The sequence below is a fragment of the Talpa occidentalis genome, unplaced genomic scaffold (genome assembly GCF_014898055.3).
Source record: "Talpa occidentalis isolate TD23 unplaced genomic scaffold, MPIMG_talOcc4v2.1 talOcc4.17, whole genome shotgun sequence".
NCBI classification, from domain to species: domain Eukaryota; kingdom Metazoa; phylum Chordata; class Mammalia; order Eulipotyphla; family Talpidae; genus Talpa; species Talpa occidentalis.
The window spans coordinates 56,639,865-56,652,973 of NW_023601754.1; the positions used below are offsets into that span (position 1 = coordinate 56,639,865).

General features: G+C 56.8%; 1 protein-coding gene across 5 annotated transcripts in view; it reads right to left on the reverse strand.

The window, feature by feature from the left end:
- MARK2 (microtubule affinity regulating kinase 2) overlaps positions 1 to 13,109 on the reverse strand; it is a 52,692-nt gene that overhangs the window by 4,632 nt on the left and 34,951 nt on the right. For 3 of the 5 annotated variants that reach the window (XM_037517703.2, XM_037517702.2, XM_037517709.2), the window contains exons 2-15: positions 8,698 to 8,877; positions 8,413 to 8,466; positions 5,383 to 5,431; positions 5,050 to 5,115; positions 4,892 to 4,962; positions 4,638 to 4,694; positions 3,710 to 3,946; positions 3,198 to 3,317; positions 2,997 to 3,096; positions 2,808 to 2,920; positions 1,867 to 1,999; positions 1,473 to 1,651; positions 1,059 to 1,156; positions 175 to 336 (exon numbers count right to left, since the gene is read on the reverse strand). In XM_037517703.2, the coding sequence (XP_037373600.1) occupies positions 175 to 336; positions 1,059 to 1,156; positions 1,473 to 1,651; positions 1,867 to 1,999; positions 2,808 to 2,920; positions 2,997 to 3,096; positions 3,198 to 3,317; positions 3,710 to 3,946; positions 4,638 to 4,694; positions 4,892 to 4,962; positions 5,050 to 5,115; positions 5,383 to 5,431; positions 8,413 to 8,466; positions 8,698 to 8,877 (1,619 nt within the window). The remainder of the gene's footprint in view (positions 1 to 174; positions 337 to 1,058; positions 1,157 to 1,472; positions 1,652 to 1,866; positions 2,000 to 2,807; positions 2,921 to 2,996; positions 3,097 to 3,197; positions 3,318 to 3,709; positions 3,947 to 4,637; positions 4,695 to 4,891; positions 4,963 to 5,049; positions 5,116 to 5,382; positions 5,432 to 8,412; positions 8,467 to 8,697; positions 8,878 to 13,109) is intronic. The other 2 variants (XM_037517706.2, XM_037517707.2) reach the window with 1 other exon arrangement.

The window sequence follows — 13,109 nt, forward strand, 5'->3', positions numbered from 1 at the left end:
GAGGGACATTAAGCTATTTTCTGTTCCCTCCACTTCCTAGCTGCAGGGGCCAGAGTCAATTCTTATGGCTGAGGACAAGAACAGAGCAGGACCCCCAAGTGGGAAGAAACTGTTGTGGGCAAGGGGTGGGCAGGCTGAGGGCAGCAGGTGCGGCCACTGCCCCAGCACACTTGCCTGGGCCGCGGCACCTCACAGTTACTGTCCGTGGGGGGCAGCCCAGTGGCCTTGTTGGGGTGCACGGAGGCCGACATGGATTTCTGGTGCTGGCGGGGTCGGGCCGCAGAGACTGCGGCAGAAGCAGAAGCCGTGGAGGCCCGGGACCCTGGCATGGTTAGGCTAGGAGACAAAAGCAGCGGAAAGGCCTGGGTTAGGGGTGGTGGGGGTGGGAGGTTTGGGTTAGGAAGCCAGGGCAGGGCAGGGAGAGCTGGGGAGCAGCAAGGGGATGCAGGCGCAGGGCCGGGAAGCAGAGTGCAGGGGAGGCAGGGAGGCCGCAGTCCACGGGAGGATGCCTAAGTTCGGGCAAGCTGACAGACGGCCCCCTCTGGGCTGTGCTGGTCTCCCAGGAGTGCTGAGAACAAGAGTGTTTCTTTGACAGAGAGCAGGGTGCTGTTAAAAGTTTTCAGCTCAGGAGAGGTGGAGGCAGAAACCAGTACTTGGGTTGTTGATGGTCAAGGTGAGGGTAGCTCTGCTCTGAGGGGTATGGCTGGAGTCACTCTGCTGTGTACCCTTCCTTCTGCCCTGAGCCAGGGCCCCAAAAACCAAGCCCCTGGCATTGAGGCCGAAGGGCGCACATGGTCACGCCCTGGCTGCAGTGGAGAAGCAAGAAGGGAGCGGAGATGACCAGGAGTCTCACAGTCAGCACACCACACCTTGGGGGAGTGGTCACAGGAGCACAGGGGGCAGGAGACGGCGGGGGTGGGGGTGGGGGGGGAGGGGAGGGCGAGGGGTGTGGGTGTGGAAAGTTGGACCAGACAGAGCCAGGACGGAACTCCAGGAAGCAGGGGGTGCTGTGCCAGGTGGCTCTCAGGGTGCATGGCCGAAGGGCCAAGGATTCTCACCTGTCTTTGCCATTCTGGATAGAGGCCTGGCCCAAGCTGGCTCTCTCTAAAAGTGGGGAATTCCTGCTTCGGTTTGTGCTGGTGGAGAGGACACTGTTCTGTGGGGAGCAAAGGGCACAGCTGTGTCACAGAAAAGGAAACGTCTACAGGCGGGCCGCAGAGGCGGGCTCGCAGAGACCGCTTCCCCTCTGCCGTCGGCAGGCAAGATAAAGGATTCTGCCTTTACTCTTGGGGGCCAGGCTTTCGACAGTCAGCACAAGTAGCCCCCAGAGCAGGTCAGGTAGGCACCCAAGGCAGCCCTGTGTGGATTAAGAAAAGAGCCGCAGGCGGGGAGGGCGGCCCCGAGCAAGAGTACAAGGGAGGACCTCAGGACCGGGGCTGCTGGCTGAGGGAGGGAGGACTGGCGAGGCTCACCGTGGAGGGGGTAGGGGTGGTCTTCTTCCTCTCCAGGCCAGGCAGGGGGCTGGCAGGCACTTTGGCTGTGCTGCTGGCCTTCCGCCCGGACTCCCGGTCCTCCTCAGGCCGCTTATTTTCTGCGTTGTTACTCTGAGTCTTCTTAGAGTAGGAATTAGAGGTGGGAATGGCAGGACCAGCTGCAGGGACAGAGGGGGAGGGCTAAGAAGGTAGGACAGGCCCACTGCGCGCCAGGGCTCTCCTACAGCTTTACCAGCAACCTAGCAGACCCCAGTTCACAAAGGGAAGCTAAGAGACTCGTCCAAGGCTGTGCTGCTCATAAACTCAGCTGCATCAACAATGTCCCCAGAGAGAGGGGGACAGTTGGCCTCCTGTCGCTGCCCGAAGCACTTACCCTGGTCGCTGAAGCGCCGCTGCTTGGGGTTGGCGGAGACACTGCGCTGCACCTTGTGGGAGGGGGAAGGAGCACTGCTGTTGGTCAGGTCTGCGGAAGGCCGGGGCTTCAAGGTGATGTTGTCGCCCTCCAGCTGCAGGAGACAAAAGGGAGGGCACAGTTAAGCCGAGATATGTGGGGACCGATGCCCTGCTCTAACACTAAGCCACCCCAGGCTCACAAGAGACATGCCTCCTGCAAGTCCAGGGTGCACCTCACTCCCGGAGACCCCCGACAGAGGCCCTGATAAACACTGCCAAAGACGACCCCCACCCCAGCCAAAGGGAAATACAAGAATGCACACAGACCCACAAGAAAGCACACAGACAGACCACCCCACCCCTACCAGATACTCCTGAGCAGGCTACAGTTAGAACCAAGAGAGGGAGGCCAATACCACCAGCGGGGCAACACAGTGCGGAGGCCCTGGGGGCACGTGGGGACAATGCACAACTGGACAACTGTGCATTTCCACTGAGACGTTTGACTTTGGACTCAGATATGGCTGCCTGGGACAGGCGGAAGAACCAGGGTCTCAGACAGGAGGATGGGCATACACACACACACAAGCACTAGACAGATGCAACACACAGACCCACGATGCCTGTAGAAAGACACGGGATGCATGAACCCACAAACGCTTCCGGATAGAGAGAGTGACGCATACACCCAACATAGCGAGGCCAACCAATTCCCAGTCTATCCAACACAGACCCAGCTGGGTCTACTCACCCATAAGGACCCCCAGGCCCAGGGCCCACCAGCTCTCCCTTCACTGAGGGAGATCGGTAAGAGCAAAGGCCAGAGGACCTTCGCCACCAGAGCCAGGCTTCACAGAAAGCACACGGGGTGCCGCTGGCAGTGAGCTGGCCAGGTGAGGGGACAGAGCGGGGAGCACACACCTCAGAGCTCTTGTAGCCCAGCAGCAGATAGGTGGCCATCACCTCGTTGTACCTCTGGCCCACCAGCGAGTCCTGGATCTCTTCTCGTGTGTAACCCATGGACACCATCAACTCTGCAGAGGGGACACACAGTTAAGGCCGGTCCTGAGTCCTAGGCCCACTCAGTCTCATAGGCCAGCACAGCCTCACCTGTCCGCCGAGGGTCCTTATAATCAGGGAGTGGCTCCACATAAGGCTTTAATTCATCATCTTCGTGACCCACATTCATCCATCGATCTTTCATGATTTGCTGGGGAGCAAAGGGAAGGGAAGGGCAGAGGAGATGGCTCAGCCTGGAGGTGTCCTTGAGAACCCAGGACAGTCCAGCCAGCAGGCCTCCAAGCTGCTCACCTCTAAAGTGCCTCTCTTGCTGGGATTGAGAATGAGAAATTTCTTAAGCAGGTTTTCACAGTCCGTGGACATGTAGAAAGGAATACGGTATTTTCCCCTCAGTACCCGCTCCCGCAGCTCCTGTAGGAGGAAAATTTAAGTCACCCCAAGGCCAAGGGAAGAAAGCTGATATCCAGGATCTTGAGAGCTTGACTGGCCAGGCAGGGGAAAGTGAAATAAGGTAGGAGGCGGAGGGCCTGGGACAAGGCACCTCCCCAGAAGGCGGCGATGTCAAGTGCCCCGCGCCCTCTGGCTTGACCAGTCCGAGGCTGCCAGCTCTCGAGGAAAGACCTGATGTGATTACACTGGATGCAGAGGGCCTTTCAACTGCTGCCACCTTTAGTAAGCTCTCCTTTGAAGTGCAGGCGCGGGAAAAATGTAGAGGTGGCAAGGGTGAGAGGTCAGGGATAAGACCAGGCTGAGAGAGGAAATGAGGAGTAATTAACATGAGCTAAGTTTGCACTTCACTCCACCTTGAGGTTCTGTCCATCAAAAGGCAGGGATCCGCTGACCAGTGTATACAGGATAACTCCCAGACTCCACACGTCCACCTCGGGACCATCGTATTTTTTGCCCTGGAAGAGCTCTGGGGCAGCATAAGGTGGGCTGCCGCAGAAGGTGTCCAGCTTGTTCCCAAAGGTGAATTCGTTGCTGAAGCCAAAGTCTGCAATCTTGATGTTCATATCAGCATCCAAGAGCAGGTTTTCTGCCTAGAAGGTAAGATGGAAAATGCCGGGGATGGATCCATTTTTCCAAATGGATCACATGTAGGCATTGGACAGAAAGAGGTGACGGAATGGGAGAGCAAACAGGAAATCATCCCCAGGCTTGGTACTTTCTCCCCAAAGTCCAAGGCTGGCCTTCAATCAGCATGACCAGGCTGGGCTGGAGGAGCGCAGCAGAGGCCACTGCTCACTCAGGTGGCCACGTGGTGCTGGGAGCTGAAGGCTCAGACACCGTGAGTGCCACAAAGCTTTCGAGTCAGGCCCAGGTTAATCATGGTCACGTCTGTGAGGACTCAGGGGCCAGGAGACTCTTAGGCAGCCTCACACTCTAACAACCAGAGACCCAGTGAGCACGCATGACTGCTAAGCAGCAGGGGTGCAGCTGTGGAACAGCCCGCAGGCCATGTGTCAGCCACAGAGCCAGTGGCAGCGCTCCTGCTGCACAGGGCAGCCCCACAAAGTGACGCGCCAATGGGTGAAATGGCAGGTCTTCGGGACACCAGATGGGGTGGGACCCCAAGTCTTCCCAGGGAGTAAGTACATAAGAGGCCCGAGGAGCATCCTCATCATTTCAAAAAATTCAAGGCTGGAGTTTCCTTGCCCCTTCAGGGCCTGATGGTCATAATTAATGGAGAGCAACCCAACCCAAAGACACAGGGTCAAGAGTCAAACTTACCTTTAAGTCTCTGTGGACGATGAACTTCTGGTGGCAGTACTGCACAGCAGACACTATCTGAAAGGAAGGAAGGAGGGTTAGCCCAGGGGCACCTGAGGGGGACCCTGTGACCTGTGGCCTGGCTCTGAGCTGACACACAGATACGCAAAGCCCAAGTGATTCTCCAAAGGGCACTGACAGACAGGCAGCTCCTCCTTGCAGGCCAAATCCCAGAAGGCAGAGGTCCCCCAGACGCTGGGGGGGAGCACACCCACCTGACGGAATTTGGCCCGAGCTTCTTTTTCTTTCATTCTGCCATGAGCCACTAGATAATCAAATACTTCTCCTGCAAGAGACAGGCAGGGCGGAAGTCAGAGCTGGCTGGGGTTGGGGTGCAAGGGGGTGCAGCTGGAATGGGCAGGTCTGTACCTACCTCCACTTGCGTACTCCATGACAAGGTAAAGTGTTTTTTCAGTCTCAATTACTTCAAATAATTTAACTGTAAGAGAAATGGGCAAGTGATATAGTCAGAGAAGTAGCTGGGGTCCCACATCAAGCCCCAAAATATCCAGGGGCATCCTGGAAATGGAAGTCTCCTGCTTTCGCTCCACCCTCCCAGGAGAGAGGCAGGGCTGGACTAAGAGCTGGGCTCCCCCGAAGCCACCCTGAAGGCCTGACTCGAGAGGGCACTACGCCGGGGAAGAAGGGCATGCTGGGGAGTGCAGTCTTGCGTGGGGAGAAGACAGGAGTGACAACTGGTTCTCACCTATGTTGGGATGATTCAAAACCTTCATTATTCTTACTTCACGGAAGAGCTGAAAAATAAAATAGCAGGGGGTCATGCCTGCTCACCCTGCTCCCTCAGTGAACCACTGCTAGGACGCTTTCTTCAGGAGACAATGGGCAGGGAAGAGAAACAGGACAGCTGCCCAGCTCATCCTTGCCCTCCGAGGTGGCCGAGCAGGGGAGTGAGCACCTCTGCTGCAGGTTACCCAAATCAGGCCCCCAAACAGCAGCTGGGTTTGGGGCAGGGGCCTCTGTAAGGGATGGTGTGAGTCCATGTTCATGAATATTCAGGGCCTGAGCTGCTTTGAAAGTTCAGTGACAAAACAGACTCTGGCTTGGTCGGTGCAAAGGGCTGGGGGTTTCCTGAAGGGGGACCCCATCATCTTCTGATTTACTGAAGTCAGAGCTCTCCTGGGCCTCCAGGGTGGTGACAGAAGAAGCCACTCCTATATATAGCTGATGCCAATTTTAATCAAATCCACCTCCACACACTCACGCTCTCTTTGTGAAACAAAACCAGGGGCTCCAAACCATGTATTTCCATAAAGAAAGATGACAGAAATGAACTCCATCCCCTCTGCGGGGGCCAGAGAACTGGAAGGTTGTTGTTTTTGTTTTTTTTTTAACTTCCAGACCTCACCACTTGCACAAAGAGCAGAATTGTTGTTTTGGGAGATTGGGGGTCTGCAGACCTAGTTCAGGATCCAGTTTATGGAATAAAGTGAAAGCATTTTCCCATGTATCGAGGAGCCACAGCTCTCGTGAGCCAGGTCCCCACCCATGAGGAACCTGGTCCAGACACTCACTCCCTCTCCTGGCCCAGCAGTTGTCTTGGATGAAAGGGCAAAAACCCCTGGACACACCTTAAGGGGCAGTAATACAGAGCAGCACTGAAATGAGTCCCGAGAGGCAGCTGCCTGCATGCCCTGAGGACACCCTCCTGGCCTGGAAGTGGACTTTCCTGGAGAATGTGCTTCGCCAGGCTCCCCCTAACCTTGAAGGGGCTGCTTCTTCACTTCTCGCCCAGTTGGACAAGTGTGACCTGGCCACAGTCAGACTGCCTCTGGATAGTGTGTGTTAAAAGTCTCTTAAGATGGCTACATTTGGGCCTCCCCTGGTGGCGCAGGCGGTTAAGTGCCACGCTGTGAAGCTGCCCGCAGCCTCTGCAGTGCTGCTTCAATCCCTGCCGGCCTCGGAGCAACCCACATGGGGCAGCAGACCTCTCCTGTCTTGCCCATTACTCCCCTCGGCAGTGTATTTCATCAGTCTGCCTATTCTGTTCCCCGCTCCATCTCTGGTGGATCCTCTCACCCTCCTCATCTCTGTACATCTGGCCTGTCCTGCACATCTGGCCAACCGGTTCTTTAAATCTGTATGCATAAGTAAAATAAATCTATCTTAAAAAAAAAAAAAAAAATGGCTACATTTATGTGGCAGTGTGCCTTCCAGACAGTCAGGAAGAAAGGCAGGGTGAGGGACCTCCCTGGTGGTGCAAGGGGTTAAGTCTCAGCACTATGAAGCTATCGGTAGCCACTGCGGCCTGAGTTTGATCCCCAGCCAGGGAGCAACCCACATGGTGCAGCAGACCTCTCCTGTCTCGCCCGCTGCTCCCCTCAGCAGTGTATTTCAGTAGATCTGCCTGTTGTGTTCCACACACTGTCTCTGGCGAATCCTCTCTGCCCCACACACCTCTGCCCTACACCCCAGCTTTTGTATGCATAAATAAATAAATCATATTAAAAAAAAAGGCAAGGTGAAAAAAGGTGGGAAATGGGCTGGCCAGGCAGTTTTGATGATGGCAGGCTGAAATGTTCCAGAGGCCTATAGCCACCCCAAGTTCTAGTCCATGGGATCTGAGCCAGTAAGTCAAGAATAGCCCTGTCCCTTGCTTCCAGAAAGTTCCAAGTAGGGAAGCCCTGGTGATGACAGCAGAGTTTCCTTTGAACTCAAGAACCTTGAGGGGATCCCGGGGGGTAACAGAAAACCGGAAACACCTTGGTGCTGGCCATCAGTGTGTCAGCGCACCCCCGCCACAGCCTCTTGTTCTATGAACAGCAATCTTGCTGACAGCCACGGAGCCGGCCAGTCTCTCCATGGTGGTTCTGTGGGCATGAGGCTGTATCCCTCCTGAACTGAGTAACAAAATGCTTGTAGAGAGAAAACTGCAATTTGCCACAAGAAGAAAACTGGGCTGAGCAAGTTCAGAAAATCTGAGCCACGATCAGCTGGAGCAGAGGGCACAGGCATCTGACTGGCCCGATGAGGGGCACTTTTTGGAAGCCAGATGGGAGATTTCCTCCTTCCCCGAAATGCTGGCGCCCAGGGTGGGGGAGCGGCAGACAGCTTCCAGACCGACAATAGCCGTCACAGGCAAGCCTTCTGCAAAGGCTCATTCCTACCAGCCTTGCCTAGTTTCTGGAGGTGGGGTTATGTCTTCCTACCTGGAGGACTCCCCAGTCAGCTGTGTAAGACCTCAGGTTCCCATCCAAGTCAAGGAGGGCAGGAAGGGTTCAACCTCATTTAGCAAAGAGTATGTGCAAATGACCTGGTAACTTCCAGGCAAGAGAAGCTGGCAAGAGAAGCCGGGGAGAGGAAGCAGTTCTTAACCTGCATGCTGCCAGGGCTGGGGGCCGCCTGTGTGGCTTCCAGGAACCAGGCTTCTGGACTCATTCTCTGAAATGGAGCGGGCGCAGGATCCAGGAGGAGCTGCATGTGCTACCAATGCGTGTTTTTGCACTGGACTGGCCAGGGGCCAGAAGATAACGAATGCGGGAAGCAGGTCAGATAGCTCGGCCATTCAAGAGCCAGGGCCTGTGGCCAGGAAGCCCAGTAAGGAGTGAACCCAGGGGGTCCACCCAAAGCCCAAAAGGTAACGGAGCCACGGAGAGAGAAGAGACAGTGAATGACCAGAGACCATAAACCAGGGATTCAAGAGAAGTATGAATGGGGTCAGTAGATCACTGACCCCTAAAAAAAGTTTAGAAAGGAACGGGAGGGGCTGTGCACTTACTTTCTGGAGGCTGGAGGAGTTCAGTTGAGTCTTATCAATGATCTTCACAGCTACCTGGACGTGAGACAAAAAGCCCAAGATTACCTCTGACCGGGTTAAACACAGCATGCTCATCGACTTCCTGCTTTATGTTCGCCCTGTCCCCCTGCCTCAGTGTCCCTACTGCTTGGACCTCATTTCCACCTGACAGACAAGAGATGGACTGGGACGGCAGTCCCACCCCTGCCCGCAGGGCAGTGACGGCTGGGAAAGGCTGCGTGTCCATGTCCCAGCCCCAGTGCTCACCTCCTTCCCGGTCAGGATGTGCCGGGCCAGCTTCACCTTGGCAAAGTTACCTTTGCCGATGGTCTTGAGGAGTCGATAGTTGCCAATATGGGGCTGCTCGTCAGCAGAGGTGGCCGAGTTGCGGCCCCGCAGCATGTTGGACTTACTGCTGGGCTTGGAGTCGAGGTGTCCCAGGGCGGGCTGCGGGGTGGAGACACGGGCACCTTCAAGCTCACCGCCAGTCAGTCCCCAACCCCTTGCCCTCAGCTCTCTGCAGACATCGAAGAGGCTGGAGTATAGGGACAGACTTCAGGGGGCCAGCAGGCATGCCCAGAATCGCAAGGCAGAGGGGGGAGAGGGGATGAGAAGAGAGCCAGTCTTCCCTCTAAAGGAGCCTGGTGTCCTGTGGACAGTGGAGTTGCGGACCTGAGCTGTCCATCCCTGGCTACCCCGCCCGGTGGCACCAGACCCGTTAACAGCCCAGCACTGCCACCCAGCACTGCCTCCCCGAAGCTGCTGTTCTCCTGATGCCTGTCCACGGGCTGCGAAGCCAGGTCGCAGGAGCAACACGATCAGAATCGCCTCAAAGTGCGCCCCCCACCCCAACAATGCCTCCCAGTCTCCTTCACTGTTCGTCACCCTCATTGACGCGCAAAGAATGGACTGAACCACAGGGTCTGAGCGAGGGCGAGCCCCCAGCTCAAAGAAGGGCGTGAGGAAAGGGAAATGACGACGCCAGTCCTGAAGGGGGCACCAAAAGGAGAAGGCCCAGACAAAAGCCTCGGTGGGCGCCAAGACTTGCACACACCTTGCAGGGCCCAGCCCAGGGTTGCTGGCAGCCTGGCAATACCACTCCAGGCAGCTCGTCAACGACACGGAGACGCACGCCCCGGACCCAAATAGCCACGGCCACTCACTACAGTTCAGAGAGTGAGTGAGTGGCCACTTGGAAAGCCCACCCTGTGGGGCACCCCCAGCAGAGACGGGGTGAAACGCCGACGCCTGCTCCACGCGCATGAGCCCCACGGCGGCAAGTGTAGCAGCCACAGGGGATCACACGGCGCCTGACTCCACTGGCCCGTAGTGTCCAGAACAGGCAAATCCACGGAGACAGAAAGGCCAGTCGAGGGCTGAGGAGGGTGGAGGCGGCGAGGGGACGAGGGGGTGAAAGCTCGGGGAGCCCAGGTAGTGAAAACACGCCAATGAAATATTGATGCGGTGCGTGCACTGCTCTGTGAATTCACTAAAAGCCACATAACTGTGCCTTCCGTGGGTGAATTACCCGCTGTCTGAATTTCATCTCAATGAGATTGCTAAGTCTGGTCTCTTGTCGGGACCCCACGCCAAGATGGCTCCAGCATCCTGGCCCCAAGTACTGCCCGAGCCCCACTCCGAACTGCCCAGGAAGGTCAAAAAGAGAGTCTTGGGGGGCAGGGCTGCCAGAGGCATGTGATGGAAAGGTCGCCCTCTCATAGCCCTTTTGGCTCTAAGTGAAGCCCTCAAATTCACAGTGGAAAGGAAGGACTTGTTAAGGCCCAAGGAACTGTCCAGGGTTCCCTGGCAAGACATTTTTCAGGCAGAAAAACAACAAGAGAAAGTAAGTATCCCGCTCCCTTCTTCCTGCTGTCAACGCAAGGCCCTCTTCTCTTCGCAGAGCGGCTGTGGGCAGACTGGGGTGAGCTGTTTGACTCAGATGCCGTAAGCATGTGGGGCTGGCCCTCTGAGGAGAACAGATGCCCTCGCCATGGCAGACCCTGCAGGGAGGTCCCTGACCTCTGAGAAGAGCCTCTTGCCCTCCTTCCTCGTTCAGGGAGTACCCCTTCCGCTGCCGTCCTCAACAACCATCACGTCCACGTCTAGTCCCAGTGCCCATGCCTGTCAATCCAGGCTGCAGAGGCCACCTGCTCTCCACACTCTGTAGCCACCTGAGCCTGCCTGGTCCTCAACAGGGTTTGCTAGACCAAAGAGTTTCAAATACTTGGTTGTCACCCCCTCCAAAGGAACTCCAGGGTTCACGCCCCTCAGCAAGAAGGGCTTTTCTGAACCCTGCTGGTGTCAAATTCAGGTCACCCTACTCCAGGGCACCCGAGGCTCATCTCCCAAGGGCCTGAAGGCCTGGCCTCTGTGACCGACCTCCCCTGCGCTCCCGCTTCCCTCCAAGTGCCTAGCACCCTGGCGGCCTGCCTCAGGTCACAGACAGGAAGACCTCTCTCTGCCCCACCCCACATGGGAAGGTGGGCGACCTTTTTCTGACAAACTCTAATTCATCTCCTAGGTTTCTTGTCACTCTCTTCTCCGAGGACACAAAGCCTGGAATAGGGATTCAGTGTCTATGAGGATTTGGGCCCCTTGTCCCTCTGAAGCCAAGCGTGGGACTCCAACTATCTGTCCTCCTGAATCTTCTCTCTGTGCTGCCCCCCTAGGTATTTTTGGCTCAAGGACCACAACCCTGCATGGGGGGCTTCAAAGACCAGGAGAGGTGCTGTGCCCGCCTCTTTCCTCCTCCGAGGTAGAGGGGCGTGGTGAAGAGTGCAGATGCCAAAGACAAACTCCCTGGGTTCAAACCCTAAATCTGTTGCCTACTCAACACACACTCACTCCATCATTATCAACATCACCCTTAAGGAGTGATGTTGGATTCCCAAAGGCTCCTTAAGGAGGAGGGGAGGCTATGACAAAGGGTGAAGGAAACCACCCAAAAGATAACTCGTGCAGGGCCCCTACACGTGAAGCCGGGGGCTGCCCCTGGGCCAAGTCCTGGCTCTCACCACTCATTAGCACGAGTCTCTTGCGTAAATGGTGAGTAAATAATCCCCAGTCCACGCTGGACAGGTAAGGGGACCTGTGTACGATGCTCTGTCCCGATCCCGCTCCAGAGCTGTCGTCCCCACTGCTGCCCCTGTCCACACAGCCCCAGCTCCTGTAGCCATCAGACAGCGGCTCTACGCCGCGTCCTCCGAATCCAGATGCAGCCCAGATGGAGGCCGACAAGAGGGGCTATGAGCCCTCCTGCTGGAGAGGGGTCCGGGCCAAGCATCGGGCACCCTCCCCGGCTCCACCAGGACCCTAGGCTTCACAGGCGGGGAAGCCGGGGAGCTGGGAGCCAGACTGGGCAGCGGCGAAGGGCTGTGTCCAGGCTGTGTCCACTGGACAGTGACGAGAAGGCTCTGCGGTCCGAGTCAGACCAGGGAGGCAGGAGGATGGCGCCTGCGCTCTGATCCCCTGCTGCACAAGTCAGGCAATCCCCTTTCCGGAGGAAGCATCAAGTCTCAGGATGCAGGGCACCCAGGTCCTTCTCTCACCCCCTTTGCTTCATCTGTGTTGCAAGATGCTTTTCACATCAGGGATGTGGGAGGGGGCAAGGGAAGCCCGGGGGGAGGAAGCTGGGAATGAGAGCGCCTTCAACAGAAGACGCTGCTTAGACCTAGGTCCTAAGCACAGCGGCTTCTGCAAGACCAAAGAGAAGTGAGGATGAGGCTGGCTCTTAGGGAAGACTCCTTTCTGGGGTTCTGTCTAGGCCCATTCTGCCGGGACCTGGGTCATACCAGCAGGGTAAGACCTTCCTCCTTGCTCACGGTGAGACATGGAAGCCCAGGCATTCCCAAAGGCCCAGCCTACACCACCCCCCAGGTGGGCCCCATAGTCTGCTCAAAGATGGCTCCACGGGCTCAGGGGGCTCCTGAATGATTAATAGGTCACCCTCTAGGCAGGATTTGGAGCCAAGGGCAGCAGCTGCAGGTTATGAAGCTGGCTGATTCAGAAGCCAGACCTACCCAGCTCCAGGGTCCTTGATAGAGAGAGAACACAGAAAACGGATAAAAGAGCCTTAGATTCAGTGGCTCCTTCAACCTGAGATCTCAGAACTTGGCCCAGGCCTGCTGCCAGGCCCGCCCGGAAGACAGTCTCCACCCCGAGAGCCGGGCGCTGACTCAGGTAGGCAGGGCCCCTTCCCTAATGCTGGAGGCTCCCCCTATCATTGTGCCCCTAGGAAAGCTCGTGTGTTGGGGCTCTGCACTCTGGATTGACCCCCAGAGTCCTGAGGTTTCCCCTGGGCTGGAAAGGGGCTAAGCTGGGAGGGGTGAGAGGCTGGCATTCCCCGGCCGGGGGCAGAGTAAGCACTGTGGGATGCCCCTGGTGCCAGTCTCCCCTCACGGCACGCCGGCACGCCCTTGTGGGCCTCTGCCTGCTGCTGGCCTCTTCCTCTCACTTGGTTAAGCCTGCAGACTCAAGTAGGGGGGTGCTCTCCTGCTATGTGCTCCCTCTTCCTTTTCTAGGCAATGCCTCTGGAAGCCCATGAATTTTACTACCTGTGCTAATGCCTGGCTCCACTAGCAATTCTTTAAAGATCCTGTTTGGGGTGGGAGAGGAATGAGGGGGCAAATCCAGAGGGAAAAAGGGAAAACATACCCGTCTGGAAGGGACAAGGACTACCA